General features: G+C 46.2%; 1 protein-coding gene across 1 annotated transcript in view; it reads right to left on the bottom strand.

Annotated features, from left to right (window-relative positions):
* Positions 1-17,841, bottom strand: part of LARP4B (La ribonucleoprotein 4B) — a 321,080-nt gene that overhangs the window by 168,224 nt on the left and 135,015 nt on the right. The window contains exon 5 of the mRNA XM_082259577.1: positions 7,696-7,839. Coding sequence (XP_082115703.1) covers positions 7,696-7,839 — 144 coding nt within the window. The remainder of the gene's footprint in view (positions 1-7,695; positions 7,840-17,841) is intronic.

Raw genomic sequence — 17,841 nt, 5'->3', positions numbered from 1 at the left:
AAATACCGGTCTCAAAATTGAACCAGCCACGATGAAAAGGTAACGGACCCCAGCCTCAGATCTCTTGTCCACGGGATCCTTAAAGGATGGAGAATCCTCCACCGGCAAAAGTGTGTCCTTATTTAGCCTGGAAACCTGAGAGTCCACAGACGGCGGAACCGTAAGTTTCTTCAGGAGAGACTTCACAAAAGGGATATCTCCTAACGAAATGCTTAGGTATTCGAACCATGCATTTCGTGGAACCCCACTGACTAGTGACAATCTTGTCAATATAGGCCGGAAAGGGAGAACACCTTAGTCACCTTGTAAGATTTTCGGGTGCAAAACTGCACCAGCATCCACTTCCAACTTTAAAGTTTCCCAAGCTGACACAATTAGGGCCTCCACCAGCACTTTTCCATGCGCGGCTGCAGAGGACATGGACACATCCTCACTATTAGAGCCTTCTGCGTGCATGGACTCAGACCCAGTGGGCTGACTCTCGTCTGCGGAGGCCAAATCCACCTCAGACTCTGAGGAAGCAGAGGATACAGGTGAAGGTGGGGGACGCTTCTTGCTAGGCCTCCCTTGCAAAGCCATATCTACTTTAGATACAAGTGACTGTAGGGCTGCTGTCATGGACGCCAGGGCAGACAGAGACCCAGAAGGTTCAGCAGCTTCCAGGTGTTGGTCAGTGGTGATTCACGCTCCAGAGGCTCCATTGCCAACAAGTGGTTAAACAGAGCTGCGCCGTGCACAAACCAGAAAAAAAGTGTTTTTTTCCAGGGGCAGAGAGTCAGGTGCTTACTCCTGACTAGGCAGAAAAAAAAAATATGAAGTTCTATAGCGGTGAGGTGATAGTGTGCCCTCTGGGGTTGGCTCAGGGATGTGGCCAAAGAGGTTTCCGCCTAGTCCTGCTCCTAGGGAGGGCAGCGTAAGTCCCAATGGTCTAGAAGATATGGAGCTGTGTCCGTCAGTCAACAAAAGATAAAAAAAATTTGATTTACTTACCGTAAAATCAATTTGAGTCCACCAACGGACATAGCTGCTACTTTAAAATCATAGACGGATGGGTAATAAGGAGGGGTCCCTGGGTTATTACCCCTCGCCTCACCGTTGCATCTTCAGTTTAGTTGCAAGCAGTGAATAGGAACCAAAACCTAACTCTTCAGAGAAAAGAGGGGTGGGAGCTACGTCCGTCGGTGGACTCAGAGAAATGGATTTTACGGTAAGTAATAATAAATTCCATTTTCTCTTTCGTCCACCGACGGACGTAACTGCTGCTTTAAATGATAGACGGATGGGACGTCCAAAAGCAGTAACCACTGAGGGGTGGGGAAAGGACAAACTAAAAGAATGCAATTCCCTTGGCTAACATAGCCAACTACAGTCCGGTCCACAAATATTGGGACATCAACACAATTCTAATCGTTTTGGCTCTATACGCCACCACAATGGATCTGAAATTAAACAAACAAGATGTGCTTTAACTGCAGACTTTCAGCTTTATATTGAGGGTATTTACATCCAAATCAGGTGAACGGTGTAGGAATTACAACAGTTTGTATATATGCCTCCCACATTTTAAGGGACCAAAAGTAATGGGACAGATTAACAATCATAAATCAAACTTTCACTTTTTAATACTTGGTTGCAAATCCTTTGCAGTCAATTACAGCTTGAAGTCTGGAACGCATAGACATCAGACGCTGGGTTTCATCCCTGGTGATTCTCCGCCAGGCCTCTACTGCAACTGTCTTCAGTTCCTGCTTGTTCTTGCGGCATTTTCCCTTCAGTTTTGTCTTCAGCAAGTGAAATGCATGCTCAATCGGATTTAGGTCAGGTGATTGACTTGGCCATTGCATAACATTCCACTTCTTCCCTTAAACTCTTTGGTTGCTTTCACAGTATGCTTCGGGTCATTGTCCCATCTGCACTGTGAAGTGCCGTCCAATGAGTTCTGAAGCATTTGGCTGAATATGAGCAGATAATATTGCCCAAAACACTTCAGAATTCATCCTGCTGCTTTTGTCAGTAGTCAAATCATCAGTACAAGAGAACCAGTTCCATTAGCAGCCATACATGCCCACGCCATGACACTACCACCACCATGCTTCACTGATGAGGTGGTATGCTTGGGGTCATGAGCAGTTCCTTTCCTTCTCCATACTCTTCTCTTCCCATCACTCTGGTACAAGTTGATCTTGGTCTCATCTGTCCAAAGGATGTTGTTCCAGAACTGTGAAGGCTTTTTTTAGATGTTGTTTGGCAAACTATAATCTGGCCTTCCTGTTTTTGAGGCTCACCAATAGTTTACATCTTGTGGTGAACCCTCTGTATTCACTCTGGTGAAGTCTTCTATTGATTGCCGACTTTGACACACATACACCTACCTCCTGGAGAGTGTTCTTGATCTGGCCAACTGTTGTGAAGGGTGTTTTCTTCACCAGGGAATGAATTCTTCGGTCATCCACCACAGTTTTCCATGATCTTCCGGGTCTTTTGGTGTTGCTGAGCTCACCAATGCGTTTTCTTTTTAAGGATGTTCCAAACAGTTGATTTGGCCACACCTAATGTTTTTGCCATCTCTGATGAGTTTGTTTTGTTTTTTTAGCATAAAGATGGCTTGCTTCACTGATAGTGACAGCTCTTTGGATCTCATATTGAGAGTTGACAGCAGATTCTAAATGCAAATAGCACACCTGAAATTACCTCTGGACCTTTTAGCTGCTCCTTGTAAATGGGATAATGAGGGAATAACACACACCTGGCCATGGAACAGCTGAGCAGCCAATTGTCCCATTACTTTTGGTCCCTTAAAAAGTGGGTGGCACATATACAAACTGTTGTAATTCCTACACCTTTCACCTGATTTGGATGTAAATACCCTCAAATTAAAGTTTAAAGTCTGCGGTTAAAGCACATCTTGTTTGTTTCATTTCAAATCCATTGTGGTGGTGTATAGAGCCAAAAAGATTAGAATTGTGTCGCTGTCCCAATATTTATGGAGCTGACTGCATATAACAAGGAGCCCAACAAGCAACAACTGGGGCTCAATTGTAGCAAAACCATAAAGGAGAAGGAAAAGTAGACTGCTCCTTAAATGTCAGCCTGATCCGAGGATGCTAACACATCCACTCTGTAAAACTTGGTGAACGTATGTACAGACGACTAAGTGGCCGCCTTGCAAACCTGGCTGGAAGGATGTGAAAGTTTCAGACGAGTGACAGAAGCACTGTCTTCGTTCAGATGAAAGTCTGAAACCACCTTAGAAAGAAACGACGGATTAGGCCTTAACACTACCTTATCCCTGTGTATTACCAGATAAGGAGAGCGGCAAGATAACCCTCCTAGTTCAGAAGCCCTGCGCGCAGAGGTGATAGCCACCAAAAAGACAACTTTCTGCAACAAGGCGAGCAAGGAAATGTGTCTTATGTTCTTGAAAGGAGATTTCTGAAGAACCAATAGAACCAAATTAAGGTCCCAAGGAGATAACTGAGACCTCATGGGGGGGGGGGGGGGGGGAGCCAAACGGCGAACCCCCTAAAGAAACGTACCAATCAAAGAGAGCGTAGCCAAAGGCCATTGGAAGTACACAGCCAAGGCCGAGATCTTACACTTAAGAGTGCCCAACGCCAAACGTTGGTCAACCCCTTTCTGTAGAAAGGTCAGGATCCTGCTGATAGCAAAGCATCTAGGATGCAGCTTCAGCGATTACCACCAAGCAATGTATGCTTTCAACATACGATGATAAATCTTCCAAGGAGTGGACTTTCTAGCCTTGAGTAAGGTAGGGATCACATAATCGGACAGACCCCTGTCCTTTAAAACCTTGCTCTCAACAGCCAAGCCGTTAAAGCCAGCGACTGTAAAGCAGGATGGAAGATCGAACCCTCAGATAGAAGATCTTCCCACAGAGGAAGTGACGACAGACCTGCGACCTTCAGCCAAATCACGTCGGTGTACCAGGATCTCCGAAGCCAAAACGTAGAAGGAAACGCCCCCGCCCACAAGAGCCAGAAGCTCCTGTGCTGTTTTGTCTCCGGCTCCAGCAAAATGGCAACCGGCATCACAGTGATAGGGACAAACCGGCAGGCTGCTGAGGCCTGTTAAGGCTGCAGGCCACGGCAAACTAGGGACTTTGCGCCGATGAGCATGTGACCTCGGGCCTAGGGAGGCCTACCCTAGTAACAGGCCTGGGGCTCTGGCGGGGGTCATCCCAGCGGATGAAACCCTGCTCCCACCAAGGTAGCGGTATGAGACGCAACCATGTACGCCCTTCTGAGGCCTCCCCCCCTCCACTACCGGGTATAGCACCTGAGGCGACTTACATAGGGGGACCCCCCCCCCTAAAAGTGTCCAGGAGGTCTGGAGCCCAAGGTAGGGAGAGGCCAGGGTAGGAGGGGGAAGTTTCCAGGTGACCCCTCATAGTGTAGGAGGGTGGTGGTAGGAGGTATGGGTAGCTGAGGGTACTACTCACCTATGGAGGAGCCCATGTTTGTCCCAGGCAAGCTAACCAGACGGGGGACTGTACCGACAGGCCAACGTTGCTGAGGGTGGGCATCCATCCTGATACACTGCCTCTGCACCGTAGTGAGGGCGCTGTCGGCCAAGGTGCACGCTGCAACGCTGGTATGCCAGGTGTGTACGTCCCAGCAGGGTGTTTCACCCGCAGGCCAGTCCCCGTCCGTGGGACTATAGTCGCTATGGAGACTCGGTGCGGAGCTACGGTCTGCAAGCGCACGCTGGCACAAACTGGGAGACCGTAAGGCTCTCATATAGCCAGTCCGAAACCCAGCCGGCATTCCACAGGAACTGGAGTCAGCACCAACCAAAAAATAAAATAAAAAAAAGGTTCCCTTTAAGACGTTTAAAACAGAGCTAGGACAAAAGGTCCCAGCAGGGAGCTGTTTGGCCACTCCTAAGACCAGGCAGCTAAAACTGAAGATGCAACGGTGAGGCCAGGGGTAATAACCCAGGGACCCCACCCACCTGGGCGTGTGAAACCCTTTGGCTCTACCTGGTCACTCCTAGTAGGAGGGGTTTATTACCCATCCGTCTGATTTTAAGCAGGAGCTACGTCCGTCGGTGGACGAAAGAGAAATGGGATTTTTGACTTGCTGTAAAATCCATATCTCTGATGTTCATTGACGGACACAGCTCTTGATCTTTCTAACTACTAGGTTATACTGCCCCTTACAGGAATAGGACACTAGGCAGAACAAAAAAAAAAAAAGACTGGCTATGCCTATTATGGGCAGTCATAGGGGGTATACTCCCTCTCTCTACTATAGGTACTCAGTTTAGTTACAAGCAGTGTCAGAATAATTACAACTCCACAGAGGGGTGGGTGCTGTGTCCATAAATGAACAGAGAAATGGATTTAACGGTAAGTCAAAAATCACATTTTCTCTTTCGTTCGTTGACGGACACAGCTCCAGATCTTCTCAACCATTGGGAAGTCCCAAAGCAGTGATAAACATGAGTGGTGGTAACAGCGAAAAAGAAATTCCCAAGGCTAAACTATAGCCAACCAGGTAAACAGGTGCTCAATCAAAACAACTGGAGCCCACCTGAAAAAAAACAAGACACCCGCAAAGAGGACCAGGTCCTCTAAACAGCCTGCAAAACCTTGTGGCCAAAGGAAGCATCCGCAGATGCCAATACATCCACTTTATAGAAGTGTGCACTGACGACCAGGTGACTGCCTTGGAAACCTGCGTCACCGATGCCTGAAGGCCCAGGAGGCACTGAGCGCCTGAGCAGAATGCGCCTGACAGGGAAAGGAAGAACCTGACCGTTGATGGATTAGACCTGAACCACCGTCTGTCTGATCCATCTGAAAATGGTCGCAGAGTAAGAGGACAACCCTTCCAAGGCCCATGCTTGAGAACAAAGAGTGAGTTTGACCTCCTAAAAGACTCTGTAGTTGCCAGGCTCCCCTAAATGAACAAACCACCAAACCACATCCAAGGCATGCAAAGCAAGTTCCTTCAGATGTTTTGGCCAGGGAAGGTAACACAATGTCTTCATTCAAATGAAAATTAGACATAACCTGAGGAACAGACGACGGACAGGAGCGAAGAACCACCTAGTAACATGAACGATAGGATAACGTCGCCAATTCAGACACCCTGCGCGCAGAGGTGAAAGCTACCAAAAAGGCTACCTTTTGGGACAGCGTAAGCAGGGGAATTTCCCAAAGATTCTCAAAAGGAGGTTTCTGGAGTACTGAAAGCACTAAATTGAGGTCTCAAGGCGGCAACAGAGACCGCACTGGAGGGGTCAAGTGCCTAACTCACTGAAGAAAAGTACGCACCAAGGAGTATGTGTCCAATGGCCATTGAAAGAAGACATGCTAAGACCAACACCTGACCCTTGATAGTACACAAGGCCAGTTTCTGCTCAACCCCCCGCTGAAGGAAGGTCAAAATCCGAGACATCGATAAAAGAGCGAGGATAAACCCCAAGAGACTCCTAGAAGTAGATTTCCTAGCTTTTAACAGCGTTGGAATCACTAACATGACCGGAATCCCTTCTGCCTCAATCCTGTGTAGAAGTCTTGGCAGAAGCTTGAGAGGAGGGAAGGTCCTGCTATATTGTACATCCAGGCAAACAATTATTTCTAGGTACACATTCAAAGTTCTCAACCTGCTCACTGGGCAATGAGTGTGTTACACTCCCTCTGTCCAATCAGCAGGTAGTTGACCTGGGCAGAAATACTGTGATGTTCCCAACAGTAGGGTGCATTACAGCAACTGGCCAAAAAAAATAAAAAACTACTGTTGTCATCCTTGGCGTCAATAAAAAGACCTGAATTAAAGCCTAATTAGGAGTAAAGATTTACGAGTTTCACCCTCCCCCCAGAAAACAATTAAAAGTGAGCAGCTACATATACTGTGCCTGCTGACTTTTGTTATTAGGAGACTTAACTGTCCTGGAATCCAGCGATGTCAGCAACCCAGCCAATGCTTCCATCGGCTCTCGGGTGCTCCCGTCACCTATGCCTGTAAGGGAAACCGGCATTGAAGCCTTGCGGCTTCACAGCCAGTTCCCTACTGCGCACCGGAGGAAGGGGGGGGTCAGATAAGCAGAGGTTCCACTTCCGGGTGGAAGTGCAGTATCACGTTAAAGCAAAGCTAAGCTGCACCGTGCACCAAAAACTGAAATCGCTATTTTAAAAGCGGCTGTAGAGGAAAAGTGGGGGACATTTTATGCTCCCACTAACCCCCTCATTTGGGGGTGTGGCGTTGGGGAGGGAGCTATTGGAGGCATTTTGCACTCCACACTGACCACTTCCATGGGGGGCATTTGGCACTCCCCCCTCTACAGCGATGGCCAGTGGGAAGGGGGTGGACAGGGCATCTTGTGCTGCATTTTCTTTTTTCTCTGACCACAATCCCACATCCAAACTGACAGTAAACTTGCTTGTCCTTTGTTCAAAGTTTGGGGACCCTGGTTTAAAGGATTAAAAGTTTTAAACCCCTGCACAAATATTTACAAGTTTTCATATCGGATTAGGACTAGTCTTAACATTTCATATGTTTTATAGTTAAATATAGCTCATCTTTAACAAAAATGCATATACACATACAAACGTGAATACTAAAAATCATTTAAAAAAGGCACAGTAAAAGTTGACAGTTCAAAGGTCTCAAAAAGAAAAAAAAAATTGTTTTCCATGACACCACATGATGGAAACGTTAGAAACATTACCTGAATGCGAGATTTCATGCATAGATTCATATTCAGAGTTTCCCAGAGTTATGGTATTCATATCGGTTTGGTCTGATGTGGAAACTGATGGCGATGGGTCTTGTGTTAACCTTGCACTGACACCATCCCCATTGGCATCCAGTCCTGAAATAAATGAATGTTTGAGTCAATGAAACATACAAAGTCCACAAGGTAGAAACTTCATCTTGTTCTGTTACCCCAGGGTTTGCAAAAAGTAGCTAGTTCATATGTCTGAATCCTCCTAAATCCCCAACATATTAAGAAAACAAAAGTAAAATCATGATGCAGGTCCTGAAAACCATATGAATACAATGAAGGAAGAGGTGGACAAATTTAGAATTCAGTTAATGTCATTTAGCAGCCCCAATGCTATCTTCTACCATGAGACTAAACGCTTCTACTGGCAAAAGAAAAATCCGACGAGGTACCCATTGTAATATTGGCTCCCTACAGTACAGGATACAGGCTTGTTAAATGATTAGGACAGTGTTAAATGCAGCTGCCTTCAGGTGACTGGAGATTGGCAAAAAGGAAGACTTATTAGGACGCATTTATATGGATGAGTCCTTAAAAGGGCACATATAGTGCTTAAGATGCATGAAAATATCCTTGCTGAGCAAAGTCACATGCCTCAACGTCCATCTGGTTAGACAAGGAACATAGCATTACAAATTTCATACAGGCATTTTTTCATGCTTGTAGACAATTACAGTATATTAACAAGTCTTTAGACTGGCACATGATACTTCTTAATTGTGTGCTGGATCATCCTCACTTAGGTGGACCACAAACTGCTGGAGCCATAGGAGCAGGTGGTTTATTTGTAAACAGGGAGCATGACTGGTTTCGCTGGGATTCCCGGCTGCTACAAACGTATGCACTTCCAGTATTTAAAAAGTACTTCCCCAAAATGACCGCTAATGGCACCACCGCGCATGCGCGGTGGGTCATGATGTCACGACGCAGCACAACGTAATGTCATCAGCAGCCACCCTCTTCGTGTAAAGTTAACGAATGAAAGGAAATTCTCTGACGTTCATTAACGGATACAGCTCCATATCTTCTTGACCGATGGGTTTATGCTGCTCTCCATCGGAGTAGGACACTAGGTGGAAAAATGGATGTAGCTCCATAGCTTCTTGACCGATGGGACATCCCAAAGCAGTGTCAATATGAGGGGTGGGAATAACACAGCAAGAAAAAAAAAAAAACACACACACTTCCCAAAGGCTAAACCTAGCCAACCAGGCAAAACAAGAGCTCAACCAGGAACAACTGGGAGCTCACCTGACAAAAATAATAAATACACCCTCAGAGGTCTAAACCTCTCCAACAGAGATGTGCAAAACCTTGCAGCCAAAAGAAGCATCCGCAGATGCCAACAAATCCACCTTATAAAAGTTTGTGAAACTGCGCACAGACCACCATGTGGCCGCCTTGCACACCTGCTTCACTGATGCCTTATGACTGAAAGCCCTGGAGGCAATCACCCTTGTAGAATGTGCCTTAACAGGGAAAGGAGGATCCAGACCCTTTATAGAATAGGCCTGCACCACTGTCTGATCCATGTGGAAATGGTCGCCGCAGACACGGCCATCCCCTTACGGGGTCCATCCGTAAGCACAAATAATGAATATGATTTCCGCAATGACTCAGGTCGACGACAGGTATACCAATTGCCCAAACCACATCCAAAGAATGTAAGGCAATCTCTTCAGGATGCTTAGGCTTAGGACACAGAGAAGGCCACACAATGTCTTCATTTAAATGTAAACCAGAGACGACTTTAGGAAGGAACGACTGACCGGTACGAAGCACCACCTTGTCTCTGTAAACCACCAGCTAATGCGGACAGGACAACACAGCAAGCTCTGACACCATGCGCGCAGAAGTAATAGCCACCAACAAAGCTACCTTCTGTGTCAAAGTGAGCAGAGGAATCTCACAAATATTTTCAAAGGACGGTTTCTGCAGAACCGACCACACAAAGGGAGTCAGGTGGCAGACCCCTGAACAAAAAGTTTGGACCAAGGAATTTGGGGTCAACGGACATTGAAAGAAAAAATCGCCAGGGTCAATATCTGGCCTTCAATTGTACCCAAGGCCAAACGCTGATCTACACCTCTTTGGAGAAACTCCAAGACACGAGACACTAAGGAATGAGGGGAAGCCCCCCCAAGACTCACACCAAGCAATGTACGCCCTCCAGACTCGATAAATCTTTCCAAAAGTAGATCTTTTAAAGTGGAGTTCTGCCTCCCCCTCCAAAAATTAAAAGTTAGCAGCTACACATACCGTAGCTGCTGACCTTTAATATTAGGACACTTACCGTCCTGGAGTCCAGCGATGTTGGCACCGCAGCCGATGTATCCATCGGCTGTCGGGTCTGCTGCCGCAGCTTCACGGGCGGGTCCCTACTGTGCATGTGCCAAGTGCGGTGCGCAATCCTATTGGCTCGGCGGAGGAGGGGCCAAGCTTCCGAGGGATGGCGCCGCATACCGGAAGTGGGGAAGGGTACCTGTCAAAAACAGAGAAACAAAAGAGCGGAAGTTCCACGTTTGGGTGGAACTCGCTTTAAAAGCGTAGGAATCACCAATTCAGACACCCCTCTATCCTTCCAACACCTGGCTTTCAATAGCCAGGCCGTCAAAGCCAGCGGCTGTAAAGCAGGATGGAAGATCGGTCTTTGAGTGAAGTCTCCAAGGAACATCGGCAACCAGCTGTACTAGGTCTGCATACCAGGACCTGTGAGGCCAGTCCCGTGGCACTAGGATGACCGGAATCCCTTCTGCTTCGATTCTTCACAGAAGTCTCGGCAGAAGAGTCAGCAGAGGTAAAGGGGGAAAAAAAAAAAAAAAAGACAATATTGGCTCCAAGGAGCTACAAGAGAGTCCGTGGCATCGGCTAGAGGGCCCCGAGACCTTGCTATGAAACACTGCACCTTCCTGTTGAGACGAGAGGCCAACAGGTCCACATCAGGAGTCCCCCACCTGAGGCACAGTTGATAAAACACCTCCGGGTGGAGAAGCCATTCTCCCCGATCCACCTTCTGAGGTAATCCGTCTGCCAATTTTCCACCCCTGGAATATGCACAAAGCATTCTGCCCATTTTAAAATACCGGCTACTTCCCGGGCCGCTAAGGCACTTTTGGTGCCCACTCAATGATTGACATATGCCACGGCCGTGGCATTGTCCCATTGAATCCTCAACAGGCGCCCCTGCAGATGATCCATCCAGTGGATTAGGCAAAAGCCTGATCGCCCGAATTTCCAGGATATTGATCGGCAGACTGGACTCCGCCAGAGTCCAAACCGCCTGAGCCGGATCAGTACCCACCCAAGACACCTTTCCCATCCGGACTGGCTGGCATTCGTTGATAAAGTCACGTGTCTGACGCAACGCGTCGGGAAAAGCTGTGGTGACGTCACTTCCGGTCTACGGCCGAGACCAGAATCCTGTATCTATATACAACGCTTTCCTTGTTTGCTGAAACTGTAAGTGCATTCCTGTATGATATTATTAAAACCTGATTGTACATACTGCACCACGAGAGTCTTCCCCTGTTTTTCCCTAGTGAATTGAGTATCTTTGGAGCATCGTTTTCATCACCATCCACTTTCCATGGGATAGGATTAGAAAAAGGCATCTGATCCATTTGTGGGATATACTGCAAGGAGTAACTGGTGACTATCGAGTTTCCGCTGACTGATGTGAGAGGAGTTCAGAGGGGTTATTGAATATATCCAAAACGCTCATTTGAGTGTTAATGGAGGTGAGCGGCCATTACACTTAGTTGTGGATTTTAGCTCACAAAATAAATCGCACTGGGCAGTCACCTGAAGGGTCCTGTGTTATCCCACCACCATTGAACTGTTTTTTTTTTTTGCCATTTTTGGCGTTCTTGTGCACTTGTCTCCTTTTTTGGGACTTTATGATCTTCTCTGCGTTATTATATTCTATATGAATTTTAACATTTATACTTGGCATCATACTCACTAGATTTTGAGCACTTTTATGCACTGTCACTTTGCTGCATTATTACTTCATTTATTTACTTAGCGTTTTTTGGTGCTGTTCAGCACTTCTATATTTATTTTTTCACTGGTCAAATATTTAGTATTTATGGTTTGATGCTGCCATCCGACAGTGTCTCTTTTATTGAATGTAATGGTGTGAATTTTTCTCAATAAAGCTCTTCTTGATTTAAAAAAAAAAAAAAAAATATTTAGTATATTTCTGAGTTATTACTCATCACTTTGTCACTTTACTAGCTAAGTTATTAGCCTCCGTGGATCATTTTTTAATTGAATCTCTTCACCACAGTGATCACTTCAATTTTATTGCGATTACTATATGGTAATTATTTTCCAAGCACTCGATCACTTCACATATTTTGTCTGCACTTTATATATATCAGCTATTAGAAGATCTATTTTATTGATTTTATTGATTTACATCGTTCACTGTGATTTTATAGTGGTTCCACCTTATTTATTTCATCTGTCACTATTGCTATTTATTTGAGTTTGTCTGGTTCACCGATTTTAGAATATTTTGCACTGATTCCCTTTACCTTATATTATCTATAGTATGTGGGGACACTACTGAATTGGCTGCAGATTTCTGGTGCTCCATTCTTCTCTCATTTACCTACTGGTAGCGCATAGGTTTTTATTTTCTCATATTGGGGGCTTAACCTACCCGGTCAGCGTTTGAGACACTAGGGCAATAGTGAATACCGGCCTCATTGCCAAACCAGCCAGAGTGTACATAGTGCAGGGCGGGCCACAGCCTCCGTCTTCCAGTCACCTGGATCCTTAAAGGCTGGAGACCCCTCCACGAAATCATGGTTGCCTTGTTCAATCTGGAAACCGGAGGGTCCATCACCGGTGGCACAGTCTTATTTCTGAAGGGACTCCTCATAGGGGTAACGCCTAGTAAAGCGCTTCGGGACCCCACAGGGACGCTTTGGTCGTCCGCACTTTTTAGCGATAATTCTGTCAAAATAGGCGGGGAGAGAAAACCTCTTTGCAGCTTTGGATGGCTTATGAGTGCCAAAGAGCACCTGCGCCTCCATCGCAGCTTAAGGTGCGTGCTCCATCTTCAGGGTCTCGCGCACAGATACAATCAGTGCATCCACCAGCACCTTTTCATGTGTGGTCGCAGACGTGGAGGAATCATCCTCACTATCAGAGGATTCCAGGCACGTGGTTGCAGACCCAGCAGGGTGACCCACGTCCGCGGCGGCCGAATTAGATTCAGGATCTGATAAAACAGATGAGGCAGGGGAAGGCGGGGCGCTTTTTGCTAGCCCGTCACCCGCGAGCCACCTTCACCCGAAGCGCAAGGTACCCAAGACCCGCCGTCAAAGCATGGATGGATGGTTGGAAACCAGAGGGCCCTGCAGCCTCAGAGAAGGTATCAGGTGGGGAAAAGACTCCATGAGTCACCAGGGGGACCCGACAAAAAGTGAAAAACGGTGCTAAGGGACATCCCCCACCGCGCTGGCAGCACCACCCGGTCACCAGGCACAAAGCACCAAGCGATCCTCAGAGAGGTAGAGGACCCCACCAGACTCACCACCCACAGAAACAGGCAACTACAGTCACCAAGAGAATCTGCACTACACGTGTGGCAATCAGGAAGTAAAGTGATCCAGGAGTCAGCACCAGAGAATGAGGAGGGGCTCCAACTGCCAAAATCCCTGCCCACAGGGTTCCACTTTCATGGCCGCCGCTATTCCCAATGGCAAACAACAAGAAAATGGCCACCAGACTACACACATGGCCGCCATGTATATAAACACACAGGCTACATCAAAATGACGGCCCCGCACGACAGCACGAGCGAGGCTTACAGGGACCCAGGAGGAAGACCAGGCCTCAAGGACAGTAGCAGGCAGAACGGGGGGTCTGGCTGGCCCAAACCAGGTAAACCCCCCCCCCCCCCCATTGCCAGTTAGCGCCCTGCTCTCTTCCCAGGAAAGTGGCCAGACCACCCAAATAGCCCCAGCATGGAGGGGGCAAGATGAGGAACTTAGCAAGGAGGGGGTGACTACAGGAAGGAGGGGAACCCGGGGGTACAACCATCCCAAGGATGGGCCCTCGTCCACCCCAAAACCCTCCAGGTGGATAAAGGGGGGGGGGACAACTCACCATACCAGGAACCAGGTGGGCACCGCTCCAGACAGAACCCATTTTCATCAAAATGGGGGGACTTTAGGCCAGGAGGAAGGCTGCGACTTAGGCCGAGACCTGGTCGCATGCGACCTCGCGAGGTGTTTAACTCATAGGCCAGCCCCCCTCTAGTGGAGCTATGCCACAGCTGACCTAGCGTGGAGCTGAAGTCTGCGTGCGCTCGCTGGCCAGACTGGGGTGACAACTGATCTAGATTATCCAGCCTGTCGCCCAGTCCGGCAGTTGATTGTAGATCTCACATGAAAAATCCAGGAGGAAAACAATCTAAAAATGTTTTGCCAGGACCAAAGACCCTAGCAACGAAATTGGTCCTTACACCTGACTAGGCAGAAAAACAAACTAAGCGGTTATAGCGGAGAGAGGGAGTGTACCCCCTGGGACTGCCCATGGGTGTAGCCAGAATTATTTTCTCTAGTGTCCTACTTTTGTAGGGGACAGTATAACCCAATGGTTATGAATATCAGAAGCTGTGTCCGTCAATGAATGAAAGAGAAAGATAGCTTTTCATGTATTCAAGAAGCTGTAATACCACTCAATGTCATCACAGTGAAGCAGATTCACAATGCTCCGTTTTTAACCCTTTCGCTAGCAGGCCGTGTGCTCCACTTTTAACCACTTCAGCTACGGAAGGTTTTAGCCCCTTAATGACCAGGCCATTTTTTGTGCAATACGGGACAGGGTTACTTTGACAATTGTGCAGTCATGCGACGCTGTACCCAAATAAAATTGATGTCCTTTTTTTCCCAGAAATAGAGCTCTTTTGGTGGTATTTGATCACCTCTGCGGTTTTTATTTTTTACGCTAGAAACAAAAAAAAAAATCCACAATTTTTGAAAAAAAAAATATATTTTTTTACTTTCTGCTATAAAACATAATAAAAAAAACATAATAAAACATTTTTAAAAATCAATTTTTTTCATCAATTTAGGCCAATATGTATTCTGCTACATATTTTCCCTAAGAAAAAAAAAATTAAAAAAAAATCTCAATAAGTGTACATTGATTGGTTTGCGGAAAAGTTATAGAGTCTACCAACTATGCGATACATTTATGGACTTATTTTTTTTATTGTTTTTACTGGTAATGGCGGCGATCAGCGATTTTTAGCGGGACTGATATTGTGGCGGACAAATCTGACACTCTTGTGGGGACCAGAGGCACCAATACAGTGATCAGTGCTTTAAAAAAAAAAAAAAACGCTGGCAGCGAAGGGGTTAAGTGTGCTTCTAGAGAGTGCCAACTGTGGGAGCAGTGGGTGTACTAGAGGGAGAGATCTGTGTTTCAGCTGAAACACAAGATCTCTTTTCCTCCCTGACAGAACAGTGGTCTGCCTTGTTTATATAGGCAGGCTGCCGTTCTGTCATTCCCCGAAATAATTGGCAGGTCCCGGCGGACCGGATAATAGGCCCCCGTTCTGTCTAATCACAGCAGGAGCAGCGCTCCAGCAGTGCACACACCCCTAAAATCCCACACATGTACATGATTTCTTGCTGCCGGGATGCCCTGCCTCAGTTTGTATGCGGCATGTGGTCCAAAAGTGGTTAAACTTAGCTGGCCAGTCCATTTTGCAATTTTTCCATTGTTTTTTTTAAATTTTCCCTTACTGCTTTCAGAGCTGGTTAAAGTTGGTTGGCTCTAATGAGCTAGTCTTCCCCAAAAGTTCTGTAACCTGTTTTGCATTGTCCCTCCTAAGGCGTGCGGCAACCTTGATGCTACTAATTTTTAAGGCCACACGATATTTGCGCAAATATTTACCAAAGCAATATTTCCGCTAAAAATACACTAAAATCATTATTAGCAGATGTAAACACAAACACAGCAAACTTTACAAAATTCCTGCTAAATTCCTACTAAATATAAAAGCTTAATCTGTATTGAGTTAATAAATAAATATTTATAAAATTTTAAAGATTGCACTTTTTTGCGAAATGGTGAAGACTCAGGCCCCGTTCACATAGCAGCGACGCTACTTCCCGGGGCGACCTCGGAGCGGCCGGCACGGACTTCATAACATTGAAGTCTATGACGGTCGCTCCGGTCGCCCCAAAGAAGCTCCGGACCCTTTTTCTAAGTCGGAGCGACTTGTGTCGCTCCTATTAGAACGGGTCCGCAGCTTCCCTATGGAAGGCGACCTACGGCGACCTGTGAGGCGACCAGGTCGCCTCACAGGTGGCCCCAGTGTGAACGGGGACTCAACGTACACAAAACTATAAATAACCAAATTTCTCACAATCAGGGAGGTTTTGATTTTTCACTTTCAGAGCCCATTCACACTAGCACGACTTGTGAGGCGACTTGTGTAGCCCCAGGTCGCTTGACATCACAAAAGCAATGTTAATCAATCAGTGCAGTTCTTAATTGGCACTACTGAAGTCGCTCCGACTTCAGAAAAGGGTCCTGTACTACTTTGAGGCGACCTGTGATGCGACTGTCCCATATACTTCAATGGGAGTCGCCTCCTTATCTTAATTGACACGACTTGTTATCAGACTTTCCAGGAAGAAGAAAGAGATTAGCCAGGCATTCCCCACAAAGTCGCCTGTCTCTTCAAAGTAGTGCCCAAGTCTCTACCCAAGTCTCTACCCAAGTCTCTACCCAAGTCTCTACCCAAGTCTCTACCCAAGTCTCTACCCAAGTCTCTACCCAAGTCTCTACCCAAGTCTCTACCCAAGTCTCTACCCAAGTCTCTACCCAAGTCTCTACCCAAGTCTCTACCCAAGTCTCTACCCAAGTCTCTACCCAAGTCTCTACCCAAGTCTCTACCCAAGTCTCTACCCAAGTCTCTACCCAAGTCTCTACCCAAGTCTCTACCCAAGTCTCTACCCAAGTCTCTACCCAAGTCTCTTCCCAAGTCTCTTCCCAAGTCTCTTCCCAAGTCTCTTCAAGTCATGGGGCGACTTTCTGGTCGTGGTAGTGTGAACAGGCTCTAAGTTTTTAAAAGTCCCCCCCAAAGTATACATTTTCTGAAAGCAAAAGGGCCAGTAGAATAAATGGAAGGTGCTACTGATTTTTTTTTTAAAGGCCCCTCGATATGTGCGCAAATGTTCACCAAAACAATATTTTCACAAAAAATGCACTAAAATCGTTATTAGCAGATAAAAAGAACAAATTTTACAAAATTCCTGATAAGATCCTTCTAAAGATAAAAGCTAAACCAGTATGGAGTTAATAAATAACACATTTGTAAATTTTAAACCTTTTTGAAAAATAGTGAAAATTTTTTTGAATGCACCACGACTGACCTCAGGAATCTGCAGTACGCTAGTATTTTATGTCTATCATGAACATACAAATGAAATTAATAAATTGGGGAAGGATCTCTGGTGGCTGTAGTTCAACTAGATTTCCTTCGTTTGCAAACATTTACATGCAAAATTTGCAGGGACTCGGCATTTTATAAATTATTGCTCTATGTGATGGTTCTAATGGCCTTCTTTTAGCAGCAGTCTTTGTTCCAGAAGTTTCTATGTAATGGTGCACTATACAGAACATTTTATCCTTATGGTTGTTTTATATAATGACAGGGGGGTTCAGTTCTTTCTACAGATTTCCAACCGGAGTCAGGTCTAGTCTACTTCTGGTATAGCCAATCCTTTGTTGATTTGGATGTATGCTTTGGGTCGTTGTCATGCTGAAAGATGAATTTCCTCTTGAGGTTTAGCTTTCTAGCAGAAGACTGAAAGTTTTGTGCCATTAACTGGTATTTGGAACTGTTCATAATTCCCTCTACCTCGACTAAGGCCCCTGCTCCAGCTGAAGAAAAAAAAGCTACAAATCATGATGCTGCCACCATCATGCTTCACTGTGGGTATGGTGTTCTTTTGGTGATGTGCAGTGTTTACGCGCCAAACATATCTCTTGGATTTATGGCCAAAAAGTTCAACCTTGGTTTCATCAGAACAGAACACTTTTTCCCACATGCGTTTG

The sequence above is a fragment of the Pelophylax lessonae genome, assembly GCF_965119305.1.
Source record: "Pelophylax lessonae genome assembly, chromosome: 5".
NCBI classification, from domain to species: Eukaryota; Metazoa; Chordata; class Amphibia; order Anura; family Ranidae; genus Pelophylax; species Pelophylax lessonae.
Note: the sequence above shows the minus strand (reverse complement) of the source record. Positions and strands in the feature narration are given on the sequence as shown.